This window comes from Equus asinus, chromosome 22 (assembly GCF_041296235.1).
Source record: "Equus asinus isolate D_3611 breed Donkey chromosome 22, EquAss-T2T_v2, whole genome shotgun sequence".
NCBI lineage: Eukaryota > Metazoa > Chordata > Mammalia > Perissodactyla > Equidae > Equus > Equus asinus.
The window spans coordinates 27258957-27279734 of NC_091811.1; the positions used below are offsets into that span (position 1 = coordinate 27258957).

General features: G+C 36.3%; 1 protein-coding gene across 19 annotated transcripts in view; it reads right to left on the reverse strand.

Moving 5' to 3' along the window:
• The window catches only part of EPS8 (EGFR pathway substrate 8, signaling adaptor), a 171334-nt gene that overhangs the window by 9959 nt on the left and 140597 nt on the right, over positions 1-20778 (reverse strand). For all 19 annotated transcript variants that reach the window (XM_044775173.2, XM_070495099.1, XM_044775176.2 and 16 more), the window contains 5 exons: positions 20124-20304; positions 14581-14711; positions 11524-11632; positions 10267-10410; positions 1039-1261 (listed from right to left, as the gene is read on the reverse strand). In XM_044775173.2, the coding sequence (XP_044631108.1) occupies positions 1039-1261; positions 10267-10410; positions 11524-11632; positions 14581-14711; positions 20124-20304 (788 nt within the window). The remainder of the gene's footprint in view (positions 1-1038; positions 1262-10266; positions 10411-11523; positions 11633-14580; positions 14712-20123; positions 20305-20778) is intronic.

The following is a 20778-nucleotide window of genomic DNA, read 5'->3' on the forward strand; positions in this document are numbered from 1 at the left end:
TGAATAAACAGACTAGCCATATTAGGTAAAACAAAATAAAAGTTATCTTAGAATTACTTTTAGTTTTCAAATTATCTACACTGCTCTTCCCTAGTACTAAGAAGGATAATCCAAAGTTGGCCATCACATATTTTCTTTTAGCTTCTTTAAATCTGGTTTTCATAAAACCATTCATATGAAAAATCAAATTTAAGTTTATGAAAATACGAAGTCTAAAATTACATGAAATCTGAATTTGGAGGGCAAATTTGAAACTGCTATTGGCAGGTTGATTATACTAAGCTAGTGTGATTGTGTTTATGTATAGGAGAATAGCAAATATGAGGAAGAGCACCAGGAAAACTATGATGATGATACTGATGATGACAGCAGCAAGTATTTATTGACTGCTTGTACTGTGTCCTATTAGTCAAAATCAACCAGGGTTTTGCAACCTTAGCACCACTGACATTTTGGACCGGATAGTTCTGTTGTTAGCGGGGCGCTATCCTGTTCATTGTAGGACATTGCTAAACACCTCTAGCTTTTACCTATTAGATGCCAGTAGCATCCACCCAATTGTGATCAAAATATGTCTCCAGACAATACCAAATGTCCCTGGGACTGAGGGTAAGATCACCCCTGGCTGAGAATGACTGATCTAATCCCATGAAGTAGACACTATTATTTTCCCCCACTTTTCAGATATTGAGGTATAGAGAGAATTATTAAATTGTTGAAGGTCACATGGCCAGTAAGTGATGTTTCCCTATACATACAAACTCAAGTATGTCTGGTTCCAGGGTCTACACTCGATCACCACAATATGCTGGAATATGTGTAGAAATACACACATTAGAGAGCAGAGAGAATTTCCTATTTCTCAGGATTACTTGGAGGATGAGAAACTAGGTGAAAAATCTTTGCAATCCATGAAGTATGATGCAAGTATAAAGAATATTTATTATCAGTAGAATCAATAATAAACAACATTTTACTTAGCAGTGCTTTTAACTTGCAGAAAAAACTGTATATTTTTTGCCTCCCTGGGAAACTTACGGTCCACCGGAAGTTGTTTGTGTCTCTGGCTATCTCGCACAATACTGGTACCACTGTCACTGGAGTTGCTGTTCTGACGGGTTACATTTGCTGGGACCTTTGACACAGGAACTGGTGCTGGAGTGGAAGGTGGAAGGGGAACAGGAACAGGAGCTGGTGTTGGAGGAGGTGATGGGGCGGAGGGAGTATCAGTTGGTCTTGGACCATACTCCATCCTTTGTTTCTATAAAAAGACAAATGATTAATTTGAAACTGTAAAAATATAAACCTAGGCTAGGAAAAAACAAATTATACTTTGACAGGACCTTGTTGGTGGTTTATTTGTAAACTTACTTGCAAATCCACAGCAAATTTATGTGCGTATATACAAACACCTCTCCAATCCTATATGATATAACGATCATTAAAAATCATCTTTTAAATATTCTACATATTTGTTCAAAATCAAAATGTAAATTAAGGAGTCAAAAGGATACACCAATAGCAAATAGTAGGATGAATAACAGTAATAAATGTAAAAAAAAACTAGATTTGAACTTGGAATCACACAAGACCAGGATAGGTCAAAAGATTTATGATTATTTTATAATTTTCACTAATAATAACTTCTAATTGCATTGGAAGTCTAAGTATCAATAACACAAAGCATTACTTACTTATTTTAAATGTATGCTATATTCAAACGTATTTTTAATTATGCTGTTTCCAAGTAATTTGTCAAGAAGAGGGGCAACATTTCACTAGATAAAAGAACTATGCTTTAAAATAAACAAGTAATTCAAAAATGTTAACTTTTTCAATTTATAACCCTTTCTGCCATCATCTTAATGCTAATTTCTTAAAATTAGAAATCTTCCCTGTTAAAATGGGAATGTTGGGGTGGACAGCAGTGACAGTAATGGTATGGTCTTTAAATGTTTATGACTAAACTCAAAAGCATATGTTAGAAAAAAGTCCATGTGGGGACTTGACTGTGATAGAATACACAATAGCTTTCAGTAACTTTTTTTCTTGAGAAAGATTCACCCTAAGCAAACATCCGTTGCCAATCTTCCTCTTTTTTCACTTGAGGAAAATCAGCCCTGAGCTAACATCTGTGCCAATCTTCCTCCATTTTGTATATGGGACACCATTACAGTATGGCTGATGAGTGGTGTAGGTCTGCACCTGGGATCTGAACCTGTGACCCCGGTTGCCAAAGCAGAGCTTACTGAACTTAGCCATTACACCACAGGGCCAGCCCTGGGTAATTTTTAATCATGATTGTTAGGCTATTACAAAATAGTATTTGTGCATATTCTGTATTAAACTACAAATAGTTAAAACTGTAAACAAAATAATTTTAACTACTAGATATCTGCATTGTAACAAGTTCCAAATTCTCAAAAGGCACTTTTTCTTTTTTTTTTTTGGTAGAATCAAAGATACAGAGCAATGACTTATAATTTAGGCAAAGTTTAGATACTGCACTGGCATGATTTTAATTATTCTACAATTCAGGATTAGCAGATAAAATGCAAAAAGTACGCCTTTTGGTAATCTGGTCTTTTGGTTCGAACAGTACTTACTTTTCATTTCTAAATTGGCCCAAATATAAGGTACTATTGATTTTAAAAGAGGCCTCCCCAATTTCCACAGAGACCAAAAACATGAAAGTACACACCACACAGACATACCACTTTTTAATTAAATCACTACTCAGAAAACAGCACACCAACCATCATCATAGTGGCCTTCACAGCAAATGAGTAACACCTGTGGAAACTAGTGTGGGGAAAGAGCCCTAGATGTTTTCTGTCTCTTTAAAAGCTACCACTCACCAGCCAGTGGGGTGGACAAGGTGGGAAGGGCAGAAAGCAAGGATGGAAGAGGAACTGAAAGAAGTTTTTATAAGGCTGCCAGATATGGGAAGGAACGGGATGAAAGGGAGGAGAGAGGCAGAGAGGAAGGGAAGGAACAAGGGGTTAAGATTCATAGGGTGAGCCACGGAGTTAGACGGGAGAGAAAGAGAGATAGCTGCCCCTTGAGCATCCAGGGCCTAGAAACATTTCTGATATATTCAATAATATATTAGCATTTAATATCATTATTATTATTCCCCACAAAACAATGTTCCTATATTTGGGCCAATAAAATATTTAAAGCAATCAAAATACAGCAAACATCACCAAATGTAACACTTAGCACACACCAAAGCCATCTGATTAAAGTATATGCAATGTTCCCTTGAAAAGAATGTCCTTTGCACATAATTTCATGAAGGGCTAGTGAATTCTCACAGCAGGATTTCAAAAGTGTCACAGTTTACTGTTTTTAAAGCTTAAACAAGCAAACAAAAAATACTATCAGCTCTGCATTTCATGATGACTCACATTTTCTGCTTTCATAAAAACACGAACAGCTAGTGTTCTGCTATCCATCAAATAATAATGTGAAAAACTGAGTATGGTTGTGTTATTGTTACATTAGAGACTGAAGACAGGCGCACCAAATCTTCTGTGCCTCGTTTCATTCATCTGTCATTGCTCTATAATGCAGCTTTATCAGGATAACCTAACAGAATAATAGGCTTAGATATATACTTGATTAAAGTAAAGAGAAACCATATGAAAATTTTTCATGAATTATGTCATACATTTTATCTACTTGCATATTGTCCCCTTTTCTTGATCTCTCTTGCTGCCTCATGCTTCCCACCCCTGGAATGGAAAGAGGGGAAAGTGCCTTCCTCAAATCATTACAACCTGTCTGAAACAGCAATCCAGGCAGCTTTTCCGTGGAAACTGATGTCATTCTTGGTGTGGAGGAAACAGAATCTGCATTGACTCTTGACACTTTTCTATGTCCCTCCCTATCTGCCTCACTCTTCTTTACCTACCACCCAATTACAGCTCTTCCCTTCGTTATTTCTGTCCCTTGGCTACGTTTGGTTGAAGGTAGAGAATTGATGATTCCAATGCACCCTCAACTTATGGAAAGTCTTGGAGGGCAGAACTAACTCCTGAACTTTCTTCTTCCAAACGAAGGGTGCTGAAGCTCCAAATCCAATAATGACATCTTGACTAACTCTCCCTGGTTCCCAGGACTTCCCAGTTCCAGCACTGAAAATCCCTCCAAACCCCTCAGTTGTGAGCAAACTGGAATGACTGGTCACCTTGCTGTGGACCTACTTTTGTACCCTAACTGTCACTTCCTAACCCTTGCCTTTTATCTCCCACAAATATATTTAAAGTTCTTTCTCTTTTTGGCTTTTTCTCTTTCTGTGAAAGAAGTCAGAATTACTAGACCCCATGGAAAATGTTCTTTCCTATTGATAATTAAGTTGGAATGAGTCACTTTTCTTTAGCCATTAAAGCTGAGTAGAAATTCTCAAGGATTAAAGAAAGTTATTTAGAGATTAAGTTCCTGATTTGTAAGATACTGCTTCAGCGGGGAAATTATGCAAGCAAGCCCAACAAAGCCATTAAAATTGCACTGTTCTTAAAAATTTAACCTACATGTTTTTCCTCTAAATTTAGTCTCTTTGTAATTCTGCAAATGAAAACTAGGCACAGCTGGAACATTTGGAGGGCGTTCAGTCCAGAGATTGAATCCAAAAGATTATATTAAAAAGCAGTGCCATGAGGGAACAAATATGGGTTACCTCTGACAGCTCGCCAAGTAATTGCTATTAGAAAATGGAGCAAATCACATCAAATGAGAAAATTAATAGAGAAGATGGAACTAAAATAATATCAATTATGCTTCACATCAAATATCAGAAAAACATGAGCAAATTAGTTTTTGACAGTAAAATTACCTGCCCACAAATCAACCGGTGAAGGAGCTTGTAAGCTTGTAAATACATAATTAATTTCCATCACTCCTATCTAGCCATGGAAAACTAATTATATAGACTCACAGTACAGTATAAACAGTGTAGACTATTTCAGTAACTATATGTATATTATTGTGTTTTTAAAATATTAAGATATAGGCTCATCTCATTCTTATAGCTTAAAAAGAACACAACTAGAGCTCATTAAATGTAAGACAAATTCTTCTTCTTACAAAAGGAAATATATATTATGGTGTGTTTTAGTGAGATAAACTAATAAGCAGTCTAAACAAATACAGAAAATTTTATAATTTTAAAAATTATTTCAAATTTTAAAAATTTTTAAATTTTATCATTCTGCACATGTGCATGTGGGACAGTAGTTTATATACACATATATGTATATATATATATAAAGAGAGAGTGGGTATTGTTCAAATTATTGCAAGAAATATTTGGGAAAATGTAAACACATGGGGCAGAATAAAAAGTAACCATCCTTATCTAAAAACCATGCCTCTAATTAATAGATGAATAGAGTTCTGAGATTAATCTTAAAAAACTAAAATCAAAAAATGTCGTAAATTTTAAAGAACTGGATATCATCAGGAAGTTGGTCTGCTGGAATGAACATGAAGGCATCTTTAGGAAAACGATTGCTCTCTGTCCAGTTGTCTCTGAATGTCTGGACTGAGCTTGAAAAACTGAGTATTCCTAACATGGGCTGAAATTAGTAGTGCTAGTGGCTCAGGAGTCACCTGTAGAAAATAGTTCTACTTTTAATTTAGGGCTATTTAAACATGCATATAGAAAATAACAAAATTTTATACCCAGACTGGATTGTGGAGATCACGAAATGTGTCCCCTTCCATTTCAAAGCTGAGTAAACTCAAGTACAGAAAACTAAAATGCTTTCTTTAAGGTCACACAGCTAGTTCGTGGCAGAACCAGGACTAGAATCCTCGTCTACCAATACCTAGATTCAGTTTTTTTTCCCACAATGTCATAATACCTCTTGCTAGGAAATAGAAAAGATGGGAAACTCTCTGTTGAATTTAAAGGACCAGAATGACCAGACATTCATAATTATTTGCATCTTGGTAGAGGAAGAATATCTATAATAATAATAAGCACACAGACTTAATAATTAATCATAAATGAAAGACTTCTTCAGTCAAGCCTTTGAGTGCACTAGACATAATAGCAGGGGAGGGTCTGGCTTCTGTCCTTGGCATATAACATGAGACTTTATGTGGGCCAAAGGGTAATTCTCGTAGATGAACAGCCACAGTGCTGGACGTCTGGAAATCAAGTCAAAAGAAATATCAGGAAACTTCATGTGGCAAGTAGATGCCAGATGGGGAGAAAGCACCCTGATGTGCGTTTCTTGCCCAGCTAAAATACTATAAAGCCCTCAAACGTGCTACAACAAAATTTTTATCAAAAGATATGTTATTTATCTTCATTTCTCCATAACCTCTCATAAGCATTTACTTCCTTTTCCCTGTGGTTTCATCCAACATTTTTGTATGTTCCATATCTTTCACATATTCTCTATTACCTCCCTCCCTTTTATTTTTAAATCTTTGCTGAAGCCACGGGGGAAACACATTAGGTGGGAATGGCTGTTTTTACAGAGTTGTTAAAAATCACTTCAAATGTGAGGATATTAAATAGCCTGGACTCTCAGGGACGTCGGGTGGCAATTCAACACCTACCCCTCACTACTGGTGCCAGGGACTAGCATCCCTGCCATCAGAAGAGAATCTCTAACCCAAAGTGTGAACAACAGGCAAGGGCTGCTCTTGCGCCCTTCACCCAGGGTCTGCCATTATTCAGATATATACTTCTTCCGTATAGGAAACAGAGGGTATGAAAACAAGTCATAATTATGTGCATTTTTAAAACATTTGGTGGCTTGCAGATGCTACATGGAAATAGTTCACATCTAATTCCTTTACTCCCACCATTCAAAAAATGTCTACTTTGTAAGTGAATTATATAATTTGGATTATTTTCCTATATGATAAAAAAAAAGAGAAAGAATTCATGAAATCCAAGGAATGGATGCATAAGGCAAAAATCCAATTTCAAAAATGGTGTCTAATCAGATCAACTTTTATCACAGTACAATGCATGGTAAAGCTATTCTGAGAAGATCTCACTTTAAGCATTCATATAGTGAAAAACCATGTCTATACAAAATGAGATGACAACCTTTTCTAAGCACTATTCCTTATAACAGTTGAGTACATCAGAGCATGGACTCTGATTCCTGGGTCCCAATCCTGACTTCTCATAGCTGTGTAACTGTGGGCAAGTTACTTCTCTGTACCTTAGTCTAGTCATATATAAAATGTGCTAGCGCATAAGGTTGTTCTGGGAATTAAATGAATCAGTCTTTGATAAGTCCTTAAACAATGCCTGTCACACAGCATGAGCATCTTTCTGCAGTATAGTACAGGGATCTAAAATGTTTTTGTAAGAAGTTTCTTTAAGTTTCTTCAAATACTTTTATACCATCGGATGGAAGAGCCATGGGAAAAAGTTTGCTGTTGGCCATTTCTGAAGAGAGATGGTGGCTGCTCCTAATACACAAGCACAAAGGGAGGAGTAAAGCCATGGCAGGTGGCCTGGAGATTTGATTCCAGACAGCATGCTTTATGCAGGATCTGATCAGTGCTATGCTTTCTGTCTTTCTTTTTATCAAGTGCGAGACACCGGCACTCAATAAATATTTTTGGGGTGAATGAATGAAAAGATGAATAAGACACAGAATTGCTTTTGCTATGTTTGTAATCCAGTGGCAGTCTATAAGTTAGGATGTTAGGATCTCTAGAATTTATATAAACATGGTGGTAGCTTTTTCGTCATTCTGAAATAGGCTGCAGGAAATATCTTTAGACATTTTAGATGAATGTATCTGGTAATGTCGTAGAGATACAAAATGATGGGCACATATTTATGAGGAACTTTTTTCTTTTCCTTCCTACTCTATCTAGTCATTTTGTGTGTGTGTTATAAATGCTTTGAGAACAGGAATCCTTTTAGAGCAGTATGTATGCCAGATAGAAGATTGTCAAGCTTGCTTATTAAAATCTGACAAAGTCTAGTGGTTTGGTTGGCCTCAGCCCAAAACTTTCAGGAGGTGTTAAAAAATAGATTGTTTTTAATGCCTTGTAAAAGTGCTTCCCTCCACCTAAACACACACACACACACACACACAAGAGCTTCTATACACATTTCTGCATACATCACTGCATTCAGCGTTGCAGCCAGAAATTTTCAGAAGACAGTGAGATAGTGTTGAAAAGTTTAAAGGGAAATAGCCCAAGCAGGAAATCCTCACAAGTTTCTATTTACATAAAAGGGCAAAACAAACTCCTGAAACTTGTGAGCACTTAAAAAAGTTCTTGGTTGTGCCAAAGGTGACAAAAATATAAGATGAGGCTCTGTTCACGAAAGGAGGAATAGATTTTATGTTCTCAAACAAGTACTCTCTCTACCTATGGTAGGTATTAACAGTTTTGGTTCAATTTTAGACAGAAGCAACATTTAAACAGAAAAGCCAACTTATGGCTCAAGCAAGGAATCAGGATTGAAGAAAAAGGCAAGACTGAACAGTAAACAGGAAAAGGTAAGAGAGGTTAAACTCCTTAGGAAATCGCAGGTGGGGGAAAATATTTAGAATTTACATTATTTGCCAGTTTTAGGTATCTTATTTTACTGGAGTTTGCCCATTTCTAGCAACCATGCACACAAAGAAAAACAAACTTGAATAATTGTTTTTAACACCTAAAATATAAACTCTTGGCTTCTGTTCACAAACAGCAACTAAGGATATCCCTGGTAAATAGTGTTTCTTATAGTTTATCATGAGTTAAGTATTAAAAACAGTCCTTACAGCTCAAAAGGTATATACTCACTCTATCACTACTTTAGGCATACATTTCAAGCATACACTCTAAACACTGTTTAAGGCACTCTAACAGAAAGAACATGAAGAACTGGCATTTACAAACCAGACAGAAGCCTATAGGATGTTGAGAAACCACATCTCAAAATCAGAAAAGGAAGAACTTAGGAAAGAAAAAGGTATTAAAACTAAGTTAGAAAATTCACTTCAAAAATCCATGGTAAATGGAGTAGACCATACCTTGAATAACTCAAACTCCTTCTTTGGCATCAACAGCTAATAACAAATGACGAACATAAAATAAGTACATAATATATATGGATGTCAGGCCAGCCAAAACATAAGCACAGCAAACTAAATTTCCATTGCCATCACTTTAAGTTATCAAGATATACAAATGGTACACCAATTCTTTATTTTAAATGTTTGCTTGGTTCTTGGATTCTAATAAGGCCAAAAGTCACTCTGGATAAGTCCAGGACTTGTACTGGCTCGAATGCCATGAGGAGCCAGAAGTACTTAAGAACGGTCATGGCAGCACATGACACAATTCTGGGTTTCGACAACCTGTATTTTGCTAAGCCTAGGAATGGAAATTAACTGTTTCACTGCATACTCTATGCAGCTTTGGCTTCTTCTCGAATTTATGGCATTATTAGGGGGTCAGATGTGATCTTTGCTCAAGATTCTGAAAATTGAAAGAATTCTTCCTGGAGGCATGAGAAAGAAGCCAACACAGGTTCAGAGGGTAGTCCATCCATCTTGTCTCTGTTGGCAGATCTGACTCTAGAGATTCTGCCACAGGCCAAAAATCCCAAGACTTTAATAACAAGTGAATTCAGGTGTCAGGGTGAATGAGATAACCAGGGTCACTGAAATCCTGAAAACATGGCATGGGACTCAAGAATTATTCAATGATCAAGAAGAGAAAGCCTGGCCCATCTAACGTATATCATAACCACATTTTAATCTTGAATTCAAGAAAGAAAAATTATTATAGTCCAACTGAACAAATACTCATGTGCTAGTGTAAGGTGAGATGAACGCAAGTTCAAGGTTAGTCTGTGGCAGAACATTGAAGAGAATGAGAGCAAAGTCTGGTGAAGATGAACTGCTGGAGACTCCAGCCACTCTCTCAGTACCATCCTCTACCAAGAGGAAGCCATCGGGTAGGAGAGCTATGGGTAAGAGGAAAGAGGCGGAAATACTATTTCTCCAAACGTCAGAAATATTGTAGGGTGAAAAAAATAGCATTCAGAGAAAGAGTCATTGAATGGTAAACATTTTGAGCAATTTCCTGAAGAAGTAAATCAGAAAACATGTGTAATTCTTCCCTATGTCTCTCACCTCTGCCCACCGATTACCCTAGGAAAAAACTGTGCAAATTGTACCACCAATTAAGCCCCAAAATGATTAACCCACTAAAGATGTTTAAATTCTGTTTAAGAGTAATGAATTCGAAAATTTGTAAATTCTGCTAAGAAATCATAATTACCTGTATGGTATGTGTGTAAGGTGGATCAGCACGCCCTAATCCAGATTCTGGAGGTCTCACGATATCCAAAATGTTATTTGGCACAAATCCAGATTCTCCACTTGCATTTCGAACTTTCCACCATTGCTTCCTATCATCAAGGATCTGCCATCAAGCAAGAAAATAAAGGCATCATTTCTGCACCAAAGCCAAAATTGAAGGAAGTTCAATTTTTATTCCTAGACCAAGAAACTTTTTCACTTCTAATAAGTTGACTTAGCATCAACATACTGTGGGTTGAATGATTCTCAGGCATTACACTAAAGATTACAATTACTAGTATAGAAAAGGAGTGGGACCACTATCAAGAATCTACCCAAACTCCATATTACCTCCCAAAAATGTTTAACTATTTGCATTATCTCAAGTACTATAGGTGACTAACATGACTCTCTTGGAAAGGTCTATTGTCAACCATCTTTGGAATAGAAAGGAAAAGTGTGAAAATCACTTTTTTTTTACAAAAGTTATTGTGACCATCCCACATTATATATTAAAATAGATGAACTCTTGGGGCCGGCCCAGTGGTGCAGCGGTTAAGTTTGCACATTCTGCTTTGGCAACCTGGGGTTTGCCAGTTTGGATCCTGGGTGTACTGCTTGTCAAGCCATGCTGTGGCAGGCGTCCCACATATGAAGTAGAGGAAGATGGGCACAGATGTTAGCTCAGGGCCAGTCTTCCTCAGCAAAAAGAGGAGGATTGGCGGCAGATGTTAGCTCAAGGTTAATCTTCCTCAAAAAAAAAAAAAAAGATGAACTCTCAGTTACAACCTAAGAAGGAGATTCAGAAGGCATGGTAGATTATTCCCAGCCTGCTCACTCACTGTTGGGTATGTCTATGCAAGGGTAACAGGAGAGGAGGAAGGAAAAGTTTTTTCCTATTAAATTATTATGGTACATCTACATCTGAATTGATAACTAGCCTTGATTCCCAAATGAATAAATCCCAGAAAAAGGAAGAGAGAAAAATAAGTAAAGAAATCCAACCTCCGTCCTCCCCCAAACAAACAGAAGATGGATAAAGCAGCTAACTCTCCTCAAGAGATACAGGTATCTATAACATAGTGTATCACTGGTAAAATAAAATAATACTGAAGAATAATTTCTTGACGTCCGATTTCTGAGGAAGGTTTCTTTGGGGAAGGGTTAGATATATACCAAGAGAGGAATACAATAAATCCACTTTATGAAGAGCATAAAGAAGGTAAAATTTTACTACCTCTAAAATATCATCCTTCAGAACTGAGAGCTCACTGTTGTTCCTTGCCACAAAGTCATACTTGGATTTGGCATATTTCTTGGGTTGTGTTTTGACTGGATCATAATTTCTATAAAAAGAAAGAAAAAAGATTATTTTCTGCTAGCTCTTCCTAGAGGCTGAAAATAGAAGTAAAACATTAAGGCAAGCCAATCCCTACCAGAAAACATTTTGACCAATTATTTAGATAGTAGTTTAGTTTTATTATGTCTTACAGAATATGAGAACTAAAAGAAAGTTTGGAGGTCTTACAATTAAAATGCACAAACTACGGCTGGGCAAAAAATAAACTTGAGGGGTCTGAATTCAACAGGTGGTGTATCTAATGACATGGTAATTTCACTGAAAAGTGAATACAGTCACGCGTTGCATAACAAGGTTTCGGTTGATGACAGACCACATATACAATGGTGATCTCATAAGATCAGTACTGGATAGCCTAGGTGTGCAGTAGGCTATACCATCTAGGTTTGCTTAAGTACACTCTGTGATGTTCACACAATGACAAAATCTCCTGAGGACACATTTCTCAGACTGTATCCCCATGGTTAAGTGATGCATGACTGTATACTTCATATGGTATTTACTGCATTTCCTCATGTGTAATAGAGGTTAAGGTTAGTAATAGTAATAATTATAAAAACAAATTCCAAACCTCTGTGTACTTCACATCAGACCAGAACTTTCAGATGGTTTTTGCAATAATGATGACAAATTTCCTTAGCAACATAGAACATCAATGATCCAGGTATCTATCAACTATCCAGCTCCTATTAGGATAGCCCAGCCGAGAGAGGCAATCCATAAGGACAGACAAGTGAGATATACAATCCACCTACTATTCAATGTATTTTTTAAAAAAAGTCTCTCTGGCTAAATTTTGACAACTCTAATATCTATATACTTGAATACTCCTTCATGTAATTTTTTTCCCTAAATTCCATTTACATTTCTTATTTATCAAAGGTTACTAAAAGAAACCTTCTGAAATTCACCACAGTATTCTCCAAATGAGGGACAAATATATGTTTAAAAATAATGTTCCTTACATCATTGCTCATATCCTATGTAAAATTCCATGAGATAAATATTTTTGAGGATTTAATACTAAGAAAAACATTGTTTATCCTAATGAATTGATATATACTTCTTCCTTTTCCTAATGATAGTAAATGATTATGTTTCTCTTTTTGCAGACAATGATGAAGTTCAAAGACAAATTTGAAATTCAATCACAGTGTCAACCTATACCTCAAATATTTAACTCTTACGCTCACTTTTGATTTTTTAATTTTGTATTTTATTTATTTAATTCGTAACATTTATATTACTTTAACTGAATATCATTTAAGGGAGCTGCCTGAATCCATTTTGGAAGTAGGTAGGGTAAAGAGATATGACTAAATCAGTAAGTCAAAGGTATACCTACTCCCCTGATACTCTATAAAGATCGAGGTAAACTTTTAAAAGGCTTTGTGATACGCTACCCAAAATAAATGGCAGAGGGTTTTCCATCGGTAATACTATACCTTACAATAGATTTGCAGGTGAAGGACAGAGAGGTAGTGACTTTGAAATGTTAGGTACACAATCACGTACCTGTTCAGTCATTCAGTAAGTCAATCAAATAAATCTACAAACACTTACTGAGTGGCCACAACGTGCTAGATGTGGTCTTAAAACAGAACATGATAAAAGTTTTCTACTATCAATACGTACTATAACTCTGAACACACATGAGAAAGGTACTCAAGTGGTTTTCTAGCTGCTTAGCTGTGAAAAACCATCCCAATTTACTGGAGCAATGGAACAAAAAGAAAAGGTAAGAATTACTAATCTGAAATAATTTCCAGAATATTGACAGCTAAGACAGAAAAAAGGAAAAAGAAAATAATAGGATGAGTAATGAGTTAGTCAAGAAGAATTTCAATGCAATAATTTTTAAATATCCAAACTGATTTTCACCTATATCTACTAAAAATTGAATCTATAATTAAAACTCATTTCATATGTTGGCATTTTCAAAACGTATTATTCATTGATTTTTCTTTGTACCCAATTTAATATGCTACTGTTGCCCTTAAGAGTTATACCTGTATAATTTGCACATCAGTTACTTAATCCCTCTGTCATCATTCCTGACAAAAACCAAAAATTTTAAATCTCACTTTATTTAGATTCTATTAAGGAAAGAGTATACTGAGAAGAAACAAAGTGCACGCAACATGGTGCTAAGAGAGGCTTTGAGGTAGGAAAGTCCTAGGACAAGTTCTCTACTCCACTTCATCTGATGATCATCTCCTGTATCCTTGTGACCAATATTTCACCTCCTTTTCTTTCTCTTTGGTATAGGGGTTGGCCTCTAAGTAAACCTCACTTGCAGTGGCTAGAAAACAAGACTGACAAAGTGAACCTATTCCACTTCATTTATTTTTTCCTTACCTCAATTCTCCATCTTTGCCTATACTGAATTTTTTTAAGAGTGAAAATATGGGAAAAGAAATGAAATGTAAAACTAGAAAGTAAAAATAAAATATAATAAGATGAAATGGTAAGAATGGCAAATAAGGCATTGACTGTTTAAATATTTAACTTATATTTAGTTTAAATATTTCTATCTAAAGGAAGGGATTTAGTTTTTGTTGGGGGAGAGAAAGATGGAAATTATTTCCTTTAAAAGTTATAGGGCTGGAAAGATCCTTAGAGACCATCTGGTACCAACTAACAGAGAGTTTCAGAACAATTCTCCTTTCTTCTTGATTTACAGATTTTGTCAGAAGCATATTCTTAAAAAGAGAAAGTCATCTAAAAGCATTTGCACTAAATTACACACTGGAGGTCCAGACATCTTTTGTTCATCAAAGCCAGTTCTAAAAAGGAACAAACGTAACTTTATCAAATAATTAACAGATGGAAAGCTTAAAGAAGCAGTGAACAATGCAGACACTGTCACCTCTATTTACACTAAACCAGAAACAGTCATCCACAGCTCTCCAAATGGTGCCCATGAAATGTTACCTATCTACATGGCGATTAGGAGTTGGCTTAAAAGCAACGGCGGCTTCCCCTTGATCCAGATGCGACCCTCTTGGGTAAATGTTATTGAATGCATACCCATCAGCTGCAGGATACTCTGATAGACTGGATTGCTGAAAGACAGGAGGGGAGGTTAAAGAATCAGCAATACTATGAATGAGCACTAACATCAGTCAACAAGAACCCGCCACGATATTGTGGTCAGTTTCATTTTCAAGTGATTGACCATTATGTTAATAAATTATGAAATGGCGGTGATACATTTTTGTACACCTACTTGTAAAGCCCTAAGTAGTAAGGAAAGCAATTAATGCAAAGGCTAAATCTTAATTCTGGAAATAGCCAGGCACAAAAGCAATAAATTCTTTCCTCAGGAATTTCAGTAACAGGTGACTTTGGTTTTAGGCAGACTTTAACAGCTTGTATAAAAATGGTCTAAAAACAACAGGAATAAAACCCTTAATCCTTGCTCTCTATGTTTAAGACACAGACCTTTACCACTCTGGCAAAGCAAATACTGTCACTGGAAAATTATATGAACTCTATGCATTAAAATTATACCATTTTTCTCATTTTTAAAATGTACATAGACACAATTTTTTACTTGTTAAAGAATGACAGCACTATTATCAGAGTCACTGTTGAAGGAAATGCAGAAAGGCAGAAACACATTTATCTTGATGGTCAATAGTACTGGGCTACCAGGCTACCCCTAGGGAGAGCTGAGGTCTACAGGTGCCAGGGAGCAGCATGGTTTTAGAGCTACGGGGGGAAAACAAAGAAACAACCAAAAAAACATTCACCTAAAGACTTTGTATTATTTCTTTATGTAAAATGAAGGATGGGGATTGCACGATAGACCGTGAAGCAATGGAATTCCTGGCTATTTCGATTATTTATAGATTTACTCAGGCAAAATATTTGAAATTGGGAATATTTTAGAAAAGTATCAGACACATGTTTACTATAGTTAATTCTGATGAAAAAATTGGCAGGTGTAGGGCTGAGCTTATCCACAGACAGAATAGTTGAGATTTCCCCGATGGACCAGTATTGATGTCAAATTACCCATATTATATTACTCTGGAATATTCGTCACTGGAATACACTTAACACAAAAATACAAATAAACAATTTTCACCACTTAAATTCCTTAGCTTAAACCATCAAGAAAATGAAAAGGCAACTTAAAGAATGGGAGAAAATACCTGCAAATCATATACCTGATAAGGAGTTAACACCCAAAATGTATAAAGAACTCATACAACTCAATAGCAAAAAAACGCCAAACAATCCAATTAAAAAATGGTCGGAGGACCTGAACTGACATTTTCCCAAAGACGACATACAAATGGCCAACAGGCAAATGAAAAGATTCTCAGTATCACTAATCATCAGGGAAATGTGAATCAAAACCACAATGAGATATCACCTCCTATCTGTTGAGATGGCTATCATCAAAAAGACAAGAAATAACAAGCGTTGGCAAGGGTGTGGAGAAAAGGTAACCCGCGTGCACTCTTGATGTGAATGTAAATTGGTGCAGTCACTATGGGAAACAGTATGGAGGTGTCATAAAAATTAAAAATAGAACTACCATGCAATTCAGCAGTCTCACTACTGGGTATATTACTGATGGAAATTGAAGAAATATCTGCAGTCAGCCCCATGTTCATTGCAGCATTACCCACAATAGCCAAGATATGGAAACAACCTAAGGGTCCATAAACAGATGAATGGATAAAGCAGATGTGGTATATATCTATCTATATATATATATATGCATACATACATACATACATATATACACACAATGGAATATTATTCGGCCATGAGAAAGAAGGAAATCCTGTCATTTGTGACAACATGGGTGGACCCTGAAGGCATTATGCTAAGTGTAATAAGCCAGACAGAAAAAGACAAATATCGCAAGGTATCACTTATGTGTAGAATCTTAAAAAAAAAAAATCAAACTCATAGAAACACAAAAGAGAAAAGTGGTTGCCAAGGGCTGGAGGAAATAGGGAGAGGTTGGTAAAAGGGTACAAACTTTCAGCTATAAATGAATTAAGGTCTGAGGATCTAATGTAAATCATGGTGACTCTAGTTCATAACACTGTATTGTACAATTGAAATTTGTATCATTAAAATTTGCTATGAGTAGAACTTAAGTGTTTCACCTCCCCCTAAAACAATAAATATATGAGGTGATGGATATGTCAATGTATTAATTATCTAGATGGGGGGATCCTTTCTCAACGTATATGTGTACCAAATCACCAGATGTACGCTTTAAATATCTTAACGATTTGTCAATTATACCTCAACAAAGTCAAAATAAAAAATAAATGGCTTCATTAATTCAGTTCATTATTTCCGTAAGAGAGAGTAGAGGCAGTAGATGTTTAGGCAAGTTTTTATGAAAGGTTGTTATAAGGAGGGGTGTATACAAAACTGTTAGAATCACTCACACCTGTTGCCTAGCTCTGACCATAACAGAGTGAGGTCAGCCAGTCTGAAGTCATTGGGTCTGAGAGTAACCGGGAATGTTAGAAGGGCGGGGTGAAATAATCACAAATGACTAACAGTGATGACTACACAACCTTGTTAAGGGTGGCTGCTGCTTCAGAGGAAGTAAAGAAGCTAAGTGTTGCCACCCGTATTTGCCACTCCATGTCACCTATGCCTTTCAATTCTAAAGAAAACCACCAGATTTGAATCATCCAAGTCTTGTCCTGTGTGTATTTGTTTTAGCAGCAACAAAGTATAATAAAACCTTTCTTCTGGGAATGATTGCATTTTTTATGCATTTTAAATCACCATTACTTGCCCTCTTTTCCAGTAAAATCTTAAGGCATAAAATGCCCTAAAACCGCTAGCAGGAGCTTTTCATTTACTTTTTTAAACCTCTGAATAAGTACTTACGCCATAAAATGGAAAATAGTTTACAAGAGGAAAATGATAACTCGTTACAAGAAAAGATTCTCAGTAATTCTTCTTTCAAAATTACTTATTCAGCGAGAGTAGACAAACTTTTACACTGGAAGCGCAGAGCATATTACTCTCTCTTTAAAGGCACAAATTGAAAAAGAACTCACAAAAGTGAATTTCCGAGGCATACATTATTAAATAGATATATTTTGTGATTTAAGTTATGAAGACGGTATGCCAGAAATTTCTGATTTGAAAATAGTCAGCTGTAACTAAAGCAACAGCAAGTGCATCATAATTTCATGTTTGATGACATCTTCTAGAAAAGTTGCCCTCTCTGAGGAAAGAAAATTCATGGTGATGAGGTCTAAACTCTAAAATCCAGATAGAAGTGAATGCCTCCCAACCAATGCCCAGAGCTGTGAGGTCATCTTCTTAACCACTCACTTAGAGGAAAGAGCAGTTACAGAGTCCACCTTTACCCTTGTATGCAGCCAGAAGAAAAAACAATTACACTCGAAAAAATTATTTTCAAAGCAGTATTTTGCTTTATTTTTTTTTGACACTTTCAGAATTTGATTTTCTCAGGTAATATATAAATTTTAATAATATGTGTATATAAAAATATCAAAATCACATATTAAATGTTATCCATGTATCACTAATCTATTAAGTAATTAAAGTACATTATACAGTGTTTTTTCCTTTAATTGAGGCAACAATGGGTTATAACATTATATAGACTTCAGGTGTACATCATTATAATTCAAATTCTGTATACACTACATGGTGTTCACCACCAAAACTCTAGTTTCCATCCGTCAACATACAAATGTCCCCCTTTACCCATTTCACCCTCTCCCCACTCCTCATCCCCTCTGGTAACAACCAATCCATTCTCTGTATTTATGTGTTTGGTGGTGGTGGTTGTTTTTTACCTTCCACATATGAGTGAAATCATATAGTGTTTGTCTTTCTCTGTCTGACTTATCTCATAGCATAATGCCCTTGAGATCCATCCATGCTGTTGCAGATGGCAGGATTTCATCTTTCTCATGGCTGAGTAGTATTCCATTGTATGTATGTATTTACATATGCATGTATGTGTGTGCCTGCCACATCTTCTTTATCCATTCATCTGTCAATGGGCACTTAAGTTGTTTCCATGTCTTGGCTATTGTGAACAATGCTACAATGAACATAGGGGTGCATATATCTTTTTGAATTAGTGTTTTCCTATTCTTTGAATAAATACCCAGAAGTGAATAGCTGGATCATATGGTAGCCCTTTTCTTAATTTTCTGAGAAATCTCCACACTGTTTTCCACAGTGGCTACACCAGTTTACATTCCCATCAGCAGTATACGAGAGTTCTCTTTTCTCCACATTCTCTCCAACATTTATTTCTTGTCTTTTTAATAATATCCATTTTGACAGGTGCACAATGATATCTCAATGTAGTTTCGGTTTACATTTCCCTAATAATTAATGATGCTGAACATCTTTTCATGCTTGTTGGCCATCAGTATATCTTCTTTAGAAAAATGTCTGTTTAACCAATCTTCTATAATATTACAATTAATATCCAAGGGAATGATTTTAAGAAATTTAATTTATATAAATGTTTTTCCTTAAATGTGAGGATTTAGTCTGGTTTTCTAATTATTCCTTCACATCATGTTTGCCACGTTATAAACACCCACAGTAGTCTGAGAAAATTAATCAAAGAATTACATAAAGGAAATGAACAAGACTTCAAGAAGGATCTAGTCATCATTTACTGTTTCTTCTTCAAACTAGACCTCATTCATCTAATTCCTCGGGTCCTGATCATCCTATTCGGTTTGGTTCAGCTTTAAAGAACGTTTTCCTTTTATGACAGAACAAGAACAGTCACAGAAAAATCATTCTTAAGGCATATGAAGAGACAACATACCCAATTTCAATCCCTCAATTTGCTCCCGAAATAGGTTATACTCAAAAGCTTACTAAATACTTCAAAGACAATACATTTGGTGATCTCCTCAAGATGTAATCGTGTTATACACAATCATGTGAGCCTGCAGACCAGAGTCCAGGCGAAACTTTGGCTTCCTCAGCCAAGCTGATAGGACTTTAGAGATTTAGAACTAGGCAAAAAAATAAAAGAAAGAAATGGGGCATTTGGCAAAGAGGTGGTTGGGACAGGCTGCAAGGAACTCAGATCAGTGAACTATCTTGAGGTGTTGATGATGGGAGAGGAAAACAGAAAGAATAAGCCAAGCAATGGTAGGGCAGTTTCCTGACCAGGAGAGAAAGTACCCAACACAAAAAGACAGGATCACCCCAGGGCTTGGGGAACACCAGCAGGCGCGGTGGAGGGAGGGCCGCGGGCTGCAAGGGATGTTATGGGCTGGGGCCGGGCTTCACAGGGAACAGAGCAACTGTCACAACAAGGACCAAGAGGGGAGAGAGGTAACTAAGGGCAGCAGGACATTTAGTCACTGATTCTAGAACAACCTTCAGATCAATAAAATGAGAACTCACAATCAGACTTATGGGAGAATGCATGGACTATTGCACTTTCCACAAAAGGTGACATTTAAAAACTTTACCTCTGAGGAAGATCGTTTTGCTTCGTGTTTGCGCTGATGTTCTACACTTGACACAGACTCAGACAGCGAATAAAGATCCTGTTCCAACGGTGCTCCCATGAAGCTCAGCAGTGGGGGCTCCCAACCATTGCGGAACCGGGGAATATATGGTGGAATGAACTGCTCTTTTGGCCACTCTGCTCTGTAGAAGGACATTAAGACATAAAATTAAGAAACGTATCCGTGCTCAAAATTCTCTTCAGTGAGCCTAGCCACGAAAAAGCCCTAAAACAAATAACAACAGTCAAAAACAACGGATACCTAATCTATCCTCCCTCTGCTCAAAAAGTACACACACTTATACTAGTATTTAATACCAATAAAATGAAAGAAAGATTGAATTCTGCTTCAGGATCTGTTTTCACTACATTGCCTCAATTCTCCATTAACTCAGCTGCTTAACATGGATACAGGTTTTTGAAAATTTGGGAAGGACATGTGAAGCTAGAAGTGTAACAAGTATTGAGAATATAAACTTCCCTAGATCTGAAGTAATTACAGATTCTCATCTTTCTCTTCCCTCCTCTCTCATCATTATGAAATCTCCTGATATTAGATACATCTTTCAAAAGAGAAAGAGCAGAGAATGTTCTTAAGGTTTATGATTTTTTAAGTT